This window comes from Papilio polytes, unplaced genomic scaffold, assembly GCF_000836215.1.
Source record: "Papilio polytes unplaced genomic scaffold, Ppol_1.0 DF824135.1, whole genome shotgun sequence".
Taxonomy (NCBI): domain Eukaryota; kingdom Metazoa; phylum Arthropoda; class Insecta; order Lepidoptera; family Papilionidae; genus Papilio; species Papilio polytes.
The window spans coordinates 746769-755552 of NW_013525069.1; the positions used below are offsets into that span (position 1 = coordinate 746769).

General features: G+C 33.6%; 2 protein-coding genes across 3 annotated transcripts in view; one reads left to right on the forward strand and one right to left on the reverse strand.

Annotated features, from left to right (window-relative positions):
- LOC106099276 (receptor expression-enhancing protein 1) overlaps positions 1-2549 on the reverse strand; it is a 17538-nt gene extending 14989 nt beyond the window's left edge. For both annotated transcript variants that reach the window (XM_013277769.1, XM_013277770.1), the window contains exon 1: positions 2398-2549. In XM_013277769.1, coding sequence (XP_013133223.1) covers positions 2398-2429 — 32 coding nt within the window. In that variant the 5' untranslated portion in view covers positions 2430-2549. The remainder of the gene's footprint in view (positions 1-2397) is intronic.
- Positions 2550-3192: 643 nt separating this feature from the next.
- LOC106099342 (probable JmjC domain-containing histone demethylation protein 2C) overlaps positions 3193-8784 on the forward strand; it is a 99652-nt gene continuing 94060 nt past the window's right edge. The window contains exon 1 of the mRNA XM_013277864.1: positions 3193-3467. Coding sequence (XP_013133318.1) covers positions 3312-3467 — 156 coding nt within the window. The 5' untranslated portion in view covers positions 3193-3311. The remainder of the gene's footprint in view (positions 3468-8784) is intronic.

Consider the following 8784-nt stretch of genomic DNA (forward strand, 5'->3'; position numbering starts at 1 on the left):
CAGCCGTTAACTCGGGCCGCGATCACGAACTAAAACTTTAACTGCAACCAAAAGGCGAACGGCCAGCGGTAGGCCTCACCGAAAATAGCACCCGGCAGTGCACCGGGATACTGTAATGATGAATTCAGGACGGACAGCAAGCTTGAGTAACTTCTTTGTTCGAGCAGTTGATACAGATTAATTTAGACGGCTCTGGAATGACGCGACCATGTCTGCGCTCAACAATTTGTATATCTGCTATTATTTCTGCCTTCCTTTCCTCTTTGTAGTAATTACACAATAGCTTGTACAAATAAGATATCTGTTGTTCTGTAGGTACGCAATGTTTGGAGGTTAGAACACGAATAAATGATTTAAAAAACGGTAAAGTTGCCAAATTTCAGCTACAGCTGATTCTAAAATCATCTAAAACTGGCAGTGCGCCAGCAGTGACGTCGAAAGGCGTCTAGTTTATAAGACACGTGTCGAAGAAATACTAACATGCATGCGCAAACATTTCACATATTCATCGTATTTCACTTATCATAAAAATATAAAGTTTCTTTTAGCTGTATAATATCTAATTTCCTCTTTTATAACGATTTTATTAACATTGCCACAGCTCCGTCCATCAACGTAATGGAGTTTTGGAACTCGAATTTCATTCACTTGAGGATATATGATCAATTTGAAATGTAGCCCACTTTATCACGGATTGACAATACAGTAATTTAAAAAATTCGTGGCAACATGATGGCCACGATCATTTAGAAAAAAGACGAAATTAAAAATTTCGCTTTTGCATTTAACTTGCCAAATTTTAAAATTGAAAATACAGAAAAACAAAAACCAAAATTATAGCTACATGTGCAAATTAAAAAGAATAGTTTTTGGTTTTTTGGCTTGGAGAGGATTAGCTGACGGCAGCATCCTGATTGCCCCTGATTGTTTTAGAAGCCCTAGTGGTTTTCAACCTTCCCATAATTATTTCAAATAAGATAACTTTTCTAACAACACACTTTACATTCTCCTATACCAATAGGTTGATTGTGATTCTTTACATTACTTAACTCTTACTTCTTAATTGCTATTAATCATAATAAATGCTTAAATGATTTGAAATTAGTAAACTAGTTGTATTATCACTCCTTAATTTTTGTATATGGGCTGATTGCATTTTTTCATAGACTATTGACCAGGTAAGTTTTTTAAATTATAGAGAACTAGTTTTCGCCTGCAACTCTGTCCGCTTGGAATTAAAAAAAAAAACAAATATAAGTAGCATATGTGTTATTCCAGATTTTCCTCTACATCTATGGCAAATTTCATCGAAATCCATTCAATGATTTAGGCTACAAACTCGTAATTAACATCCATCCATCTAAAGTTTTGTATTTATAAAATACGGCATTGACTAATTGACCCTTGATCTGGGCATTTGTGAATAAAATTGGAAGTTCAGAGTTGGGTCTATTGGAAAGATGAAAGAACAAACCAATGCCTGAGTTTCAGAGTTGTTAAGGAATACTCAGTCACACTTATAACTGCAAGTTTTAAGTTATATTGTCACTCACTGAAATTCTGAGAAAGAACACTGTGACAGCTTATTTGATTACCACTAGCTTTTACCTGCGACTCCATAAGCATGTTAAAACCAAAGCAAGCCAATGTGTTCTTCCCGACTATGCTCTACATCTATTCCAAATATCATCAAGATCTATTCAGGCCTTTAGCAGAAAAATCACTTTTATAATATTAGTAAGATTACACACTTGATTAACTCCTTACAAAAATCTATTTGGAGTCACTGCTATGATTTTAAGAATAAAGGTTCCACAAAGTGAAAATATCGCTTAATTTGTCTATTAAAATTAGATATAACATCTACAAGCAATAGGTTTATAGATTACTGAGGGTAGTGGCCACAGTGATGTCTGATGAATTACTTGTAGTTTTTCCATTTACCAATGCCTTATTTAAATTAATTATAAGTAGCTAACAGTAAGAGCCTCAACTCTGGTGGAAATGTATCCACTATTCGAATTTAACAATATGACATTTGTACTGACTGACAGAGGGATTCACCATGGTTCAAAAATAACAAATACACAAATATAAAATAAAATTAAAACTAGTCATGAAATAACCTGATTTTTTCTTCTATTTTAACTCATAATTACTAACAGTTTCTTTCTTAGATGTGGAAATTTACATTGTAAAAGATTTACCAATCTGAAGAAAAATTTTCAGAATAATGCTATAAGCGCATTTTATCAGCAACATATAAAATGAAAAACACAAAGAATTCGTAATATACAAAATACGTGACAAAGAAAATTCTTCACAAAAATATTAAGTAAAACGTCACAATTACACAATGAGTTAAAGTAACTTTTAATAATAAGAAATAATACGTACATGACCAATCGGGAAATAATCGATGATATCATATTATTAATGTTCACATAAGAAAAATCAGCTCAAAAATAACCACAAAAGTAAACATGACAAAACACAGCCGCTCAGAAATAAGACTACTCCGCCATATTGAACTGAACTGATGTTTTGATCACGTGATCTCAGTAATCAATAAAACTGCTACGTTCAAAAACCTTAATACAAATATTAACTACCTAACTTAGAGCATTTTTTAAAATTCAACTGATTTTTGAATTGGAACATCCCAACTAGTGTCGAATTTTATAAGACTGTGAGATCAGTTTTGTGTTTTCGTATATAAATACTTGAGAATAAAAATACAAACGCATCATTAGCTTACAATAAATTATTCATTTAAAAATACACGTTTATTAGTAAAAAAATGTGCTACTTCTTACAAAGTAACACTATTCAATATAAAGAAGTTATGATTTAGAAATCGTAATTAAAAATCGTTATGAAAATACAGTAATTTTGAGAAAAGCGACATCTCACAATTAAAAACGAGATTTAAAGTTAATTTTAATTGCGCACCATCTATCGGCTATTTTAAAAACAATACCAAACAATGTTGAAAAGATTACCCGAATAAATGAAAAAGACTCATTGCTCTTGGACAGTATTAGGGTCCAAGTGTTCTTTTCATTTTGTGGTTGTACTAAATTTATCACGATAGTACGACCGATTTCGGGTGGTCGTCTTCTCGTCTACCACGAAAGTTTGCCGCCTTACTTCACAAATAGTCGTATAATGTGTTCATTGGCTTGAAGCACTTTTTGTTTTACGTAGTTTCCCTTCGCTCTACCAAGAGTGGAACGTGTTATGGGTTTATACGTTGTGTTTCTTGACGATTGTGTAGTTTTACAGTGAATAATGTGATTGTGTAGTTCGTTATGGCATTTAGATACCGCGAAGATTTAGTTGGCAAACGATTTCTGTCTGTGAGTGGTGTGGCAAAAATTAATGTGAATAAAGTTTCTGAATGGGGATGGAAAGCTGGTGTTATCAGAGCAGCTTCACTCAAAGATAACAAGAATAAGGAGCTCCAGGTAAACCATGTTATTCGTAAAGAATCCTAGATTAATACAAGTAAGGTTTAATTCACAATTTGATACTAAATTACTTTTTCCCGAGCTGTCAAATTTGCAGTTTTCATAATGCGCGCGGTTTTAAAAAAGTTTGTATATTTACTTCACGTAACGTCATCATTGGCTACTTTCCATTACTCTGATTTTCAGTTTAATATAGGTCCAATGCCATTACGGTTTGCCAAAGTATCGATATCATTATTTCCGATTACCTACAAATAAAGTAATAAAGAATTAAAATCACAAGTGTCTTATGTCAAAAAATCGAGATAATTTTGGAGTATTATGTAGGTATTAGTAGAGGCAACGAACGTGGTGCCTCTTGTCTAATATATTATATAGAAATAAGTTAGCCTACAGCCTATGTTAATTAGATTGAGTATTTTACATTATATATGACGAATGAAAAATACTAATAAATCTGCCGTAATATACGGCAGATTTATTAGTTGCCGAAGTACAATTTTGTGCTATTCTAACGGTTCTGTTTTTACCATCTTCTAATCCTACAAACGTAGAACTGTCATTCTGTATGTACAGTGATACAAGAAAACCAACGCCCATCTTCTTTTATCGTTGTTTTACTCTTGATACCTTCAAGTCATCGATTTATATACAATAAAAAATGTGCTGAAATTGGCTAATATACCTCTATTATACCGTTCTCTCATTTAAGACTCGATTAAATGTGTATTTTGTTTCTCTGAACAATCATTACCTGTCTTACGCTAGTGTAAATGAACATATGTCAAAATAAATCGTGTAAAAATCGTCCGTTTCATCTATTTTTTCAGCAACACACATAAATGTTGGTTTAAATTTTGTTTTACACCAACAAATATTTTTCTAGCATCTACAAATATTGATGTTTGTCTCCTGTAAACATCATCCATTCATGCACGAATGTTTAATAGATTCTACTTGACTTGAGTTTTCACAGAGGTTGTCAAAATAAACATATCCGTCACCAGTTATTGTATAGACAAGCCCTTGATATAAAGTTGAACTTGGTTTTGCAGCAGCACTTATAAATTTACCTCGATATCACATAAAACATTATTTTATAATAATGGTACTTGATGCAGACTCTTTGTCTCCATTTTTGTCAAAGAATAAAATGTTATTAACAAATTTCGAAATGTCTCATCATGGTTACAATCGGCCAGTATGTTCGTACACATTTTCGTATAAAGATTTGCTCAGTTAGATCATGCGTTGAAAGTGAAAGGTGGCGGTAACATGCCTTCCGTGTTTATCGAGATTATGATGGAAGTAATTTGGTTATATTTAAACTATTGATTTATCTGTAACGCGACATTACAAGATGTATACCAATAGTCTACTGGTGTTTATTAGTTAGTGTAATAAAGCAACGCCGCCTTCCCGTCTATTATATTAATGTTAGCGTTTGTCACGTAGTATACTTCCGCAATTACGTTGGCGCAATGACTAACCAGTCGATTTGTTTACATCGGATAGACATCCATCGGGTTATGTATACGTATGTGTGTACATATATGAAACGGTTCAAAACCGAATGCACATGGCGCAAAGTTCGTCGACCCCGCTCTCACCGCGGCGTTCGATGCACCGGCCGCGTGCTCCGGCTGTACCGCGCCTCGGAACTCTCCCGACTCGGGCTTCGCTCCACGGAAAAAAAAGAAATAAAAAAACAAATCATAAACGTCCATTGCGTCCGCGCCAAGAATCTCGTTCTTGTTCGATTCTATTTAAAATACATAATGTGTTGCTGGTGCTGTATGATATTATTAACAAAGACTGTTCTTTCGTTTCAATGCCTAAGAAGTTTTTGGTTTTATTTTGTATTACACTTAATACTTATCAATTTAATTAAAAATTTGTAAAATTATAATTTCAACAATAAACAGATGAATAGATTTCGTTAGGACATCAACAGATAAATTATAGGAGTTTTCACATTCATTTACTGTAGATTTCCACTCTGAGAGACCGTTAGACATAAGATGTCTATTATCTTTGTTTTGTATATGAGCATAAGGCGAGTCAATAAATACATGTTTTGAACATGTGTTATGGCAATGAAAACAGTTATCACCAAATGTTAATGTCAAAAGAACTATACCGAGTAGCCACTCGGTAAGTCTTAAGGGAGGTCGGGCTTGCAATGTATAAATGTCTAAGATTTCTTAATAATTATAGCTGTTAACTTTATATTTTACTACTTTACTAGCTACTTACTAGTACTTTACTAGCATAAAAATGTATTAATAAGACGTAGTGGTGGATATTAAAAAATAATTATTTATTTGTACCCAATCGCAACTTGTATTGAAAGAGTCATGACGTATCTCGCAGGGCGCGGAGTCCGGCCGCCTGCAATGCTCAGTTATAAATAGACGACATATCTTCGTAACACTGCACCGCTCTCCCACCAAGACTGAGACAGACCAGAACGCCCAGATAGGTACACCAGGCTGTCCAATGTTGTAGGATATTCTCTACCATGTTATTCTAAACTACTGTTACTCGAACTTACACTTGCAATTGTTTTTAAAAGTGTAGTTACTTTTTAGAGTCCTTTAAACATAACGCGTAATTGCTAAACTGAATTTATAATTTTTAGATTATTTCTCTAGATTTCTAGAATGTCTGATATGTAGATTTTTTTAACTTGATCACTTCGATTGCTTGTCAATTCCTTAGTAGTATCACAGTTTATATAATATTTTGCTAGTAGTATGAAGGAGGTCGACGTTTAGCTCGCTCAACTGAGTCATTGCAAGTCTATTGATGAACACTTATCCAAAGAGAAGTTTAGTCACCTTCAAGTTGCCAAATTTGCGTTTCTCTGGTGTATGTATTTATACACAATACAAACTAGTTACGCACAATATAAGTATGTACGTATATTTGTTTAGATTACCTACTCGTTGCCGAATTGGAGCAGCTTCTCTGGGAACTATAACTGGTTATCTAGCGCATTACATCTGGCGCCCGCCGGCAGATCATATATCGCGTTAATTGACGATGTGTCGAAATATCTTTACATACACGTTATACTTAATTCACAATACTGTATTTTTATCAAAATGTGATAGTAACAGTTGTATTGAAATTTAAGACAGCACAGAATAATAGGTCAGTTCTAACTTTGACCTTAATTGTTTCGAATCTTATTTGCATTACGTTCATTTTAGCGCAGCATAACACAGTTTATGTTGGTATTGGTACATTATCGAATTATTCAATAAATGCTGTAATGGCTTTTATATTTTCGCATTTGAAAATGTGGAATTTGTTGTGATAAGTGCAATCTAAACTTCTGTACATTTTTTTTAATATAGCTGAATTTATAAATCTATTCAAAAAAAGAAGGAACGATTTCTGTTGAACGATGATCGAATGTCGCTGAAGAGACTGAAATTTTTAAATAAACAATATTGATAGAAAATAAATTGGTTATTAATTGTGACCAGTCCATTATCGCCGTTTCTCTCATAAAGTGTACACGTGTTTTTGTAGCAGTCACGTGTTCAGCGTTCAAATGCTTCTTTCCACATACGTTAGCTGATAAACGTAATGTGTGACAGATTACAATAAGTACGAACTGTTCCCAGTACTTAATGGTTACTGAATAAACGTTTCATGAATATAAACAGTTGCTTAAACTGCATGATAAGCAATAGTTATGTCAACGTCAATATTTAATTACTTTCTAAATTTCACATAGAATCCGTTTTGCTAACTACTGATTCTACTTTCTCGTGTATGTAAAAACAAATTTAAACTTAAATGATATAATGTATTTTTATTTGTAATGTACTGTTTTTTGACATAATAGTATTTTATTCTGCATCTTTCTTCTTGAGAATAAAAAGAAACCATGCAATAAGAAATAAAACCGATACGGTTGGTTTAATCTCCAAATTACTAAAACAATTTTTTGTAATAGAAACAACATTCCCATCCTGTCTAAATTTTATTTGCAACGAAACTTGTATTCAAAGAGATTGTCGTACATTTAATTAAATCATCGTGAACGTTCTTAGTACGTACTTATTTGAAGTGTTACAAAATCGATTGAAGCGTTTCGAATTGGGACCGAATAGAATACTTTAATCAGCACAAAATCATCCAGCTGATATCTATGTTGTGCAAGAGCGTCGTGCACAAAGATCGCGAGGGCGATGGTGGAAGTAGGTCGCAGGGGTAAGGGCACGGTGCGGGGGGAGCCCTTAGGCCACTTATCAACCGAGCGAGCCGTGCCGCGGTAGGCGAAAGCCACTCTACAAATTTTTTGGTGCCAACTGTACTGTTTGTTTCACTATCCTATGTTTCTTACTGATGTTATAAATGCGAATGTTTGTTACCTAATAACTCCATATAGACCGAATGATCTAGATGAGATTTGGAGCAGATTAAACTCTGGAATAAAGCACAGGTTGCTAATCAGTTAATTTTTATTGACTGGCGGACGAAGTTGCTGGCGACGCTAGTATTATATAGATCCACTGGCTACGGCCTTTGTTAAATACTTTGTGTAATCGTTACTTCGATGCATCGGTATCGGTTTTATTTGGTAGTTAATTGCTCATTGTATTTTTAAACAATATATCGATAAATCTTTCACATTGTCTTCAAGAAACCAGTGGCACTGAAACCAGTTACAAATCAAGTTTTTCTCTCATCGTATAATTACCTTCGTGGATCTTTCAGAGAAATGAACATGATAAAAACATGTTAAGTACCAGAGTAAATAATTTTATTGTTATTCTTAAGTCATCGATAAAAGGAAATTTTTGCCGAACAGTAAGGAATAAAACATCAAACTGTTTTTTTGTGACACCTACGTGTACTACAGTACACGTCAAATTTATACAGATGTCTCCCAGAGTTTCATCTTTTGTAGGTCATCTGGGGATTCCAACGACATTTTTCAACGGGCTTTTCGACAAGTACCATTATTCAATGACATCTGGCATTTACAATTTTCTTCACTCGTTTTATTAATCTTTGTTATTACTTATATTATTTCACTTTCATAAATATTCAAATAATGAAGTCTAAATTTAGGTATCCTTTATTTTTCTGTTATTTCACCTATGTTTTTTCAGACTTGCACTTTTTTCGTTTATATAATAGTTAGGGTAAATATTTGTGCTACTAGTCGTGGAAATATAAATTGGTGTGGAAATGACCCGATTTTTAAAAAAAATCCGTGTGACGTTGCCTAGCAGCGCTGTAAATCAGCAGTTGTTAGTTTGCTTTCTTTTGTTAGTTTTAACGGTGCTATCGA